This window comes from Nematocida parisii, assembly GCF_000250985.1.
Source record: "Nematocida parisii ERTm1 unplaced genomic scaffold supercont1.59, whole genome shotgun sequence".
NCBI lineage: Eukaryota > Fungi > Microsporidia > Nematocida > Nematocida parisii.
Window position 1 is genome coordinate 1 of NW_013524704.1, and position 521 is coordinate 521.

General features: G+C 37.2%; 1 protein-coding gene across 1 annotated transcript; it reads left to right on the top strand.

The window, feature by feature from the left end:
• Positions 1–99: 99 nt before the first annotated feature.
• On the top strand, positions 100–519 carry NEPG_02665 (HemK protein; the record flags this gene model as incomplete). The annotated part of the gene is made up of 1 exon (XM_013205037.1): positions 100–519. A coding segment is annotated over one exon (420 nt), but the record flags the coding sequence as incomplete, so codon positions are not given.
• Positions 520–521: the final 2 nt, after the last annotated feature.

Sequence of the window (521 nt, forward strand, 5' to 3'; positions counted from 1 at the left end):
TATTCTATTCTTTTTTCTTTTTATTTCCAGCTGTAAGTACGTTTTTTAAAATAAACTATACTTATGGTTTAAATTCCATAATTGCAATTTTATTTTATTATGCTATTCTATCCACCAAGCGAAGATTCATATCTTATGGAAGATGCAATAAAAGAAAAGAGAGAAAGAAATATTAGAATTATTGTGGAAGTGGGGTCTGGATCTGGGTATGTGAGCAAAATATTACAGGAGGAATATCCATTGTCGCAAATAATCAGTACAGATATTAATCCACATGCGACAGAAGCAACTGCTCGCCTATGCGCAGGAATTACCACTACGGCGGTTCGTACATCCATGATAGATGGGTTAAGAATAAAAGCAGACCTTGCTCTGTTTAATCCGCCGTATCTTCCGAGTGAAGAGAAGTACTTAGTAGGAGAGTGGATGGACAGGGCCTGGGCAGGTGGTGTTGATGGAATGGAGGTGACTAACAAATTTCTGGATGAAACAGCAGATATAAGAATACGATATGTTCTGCT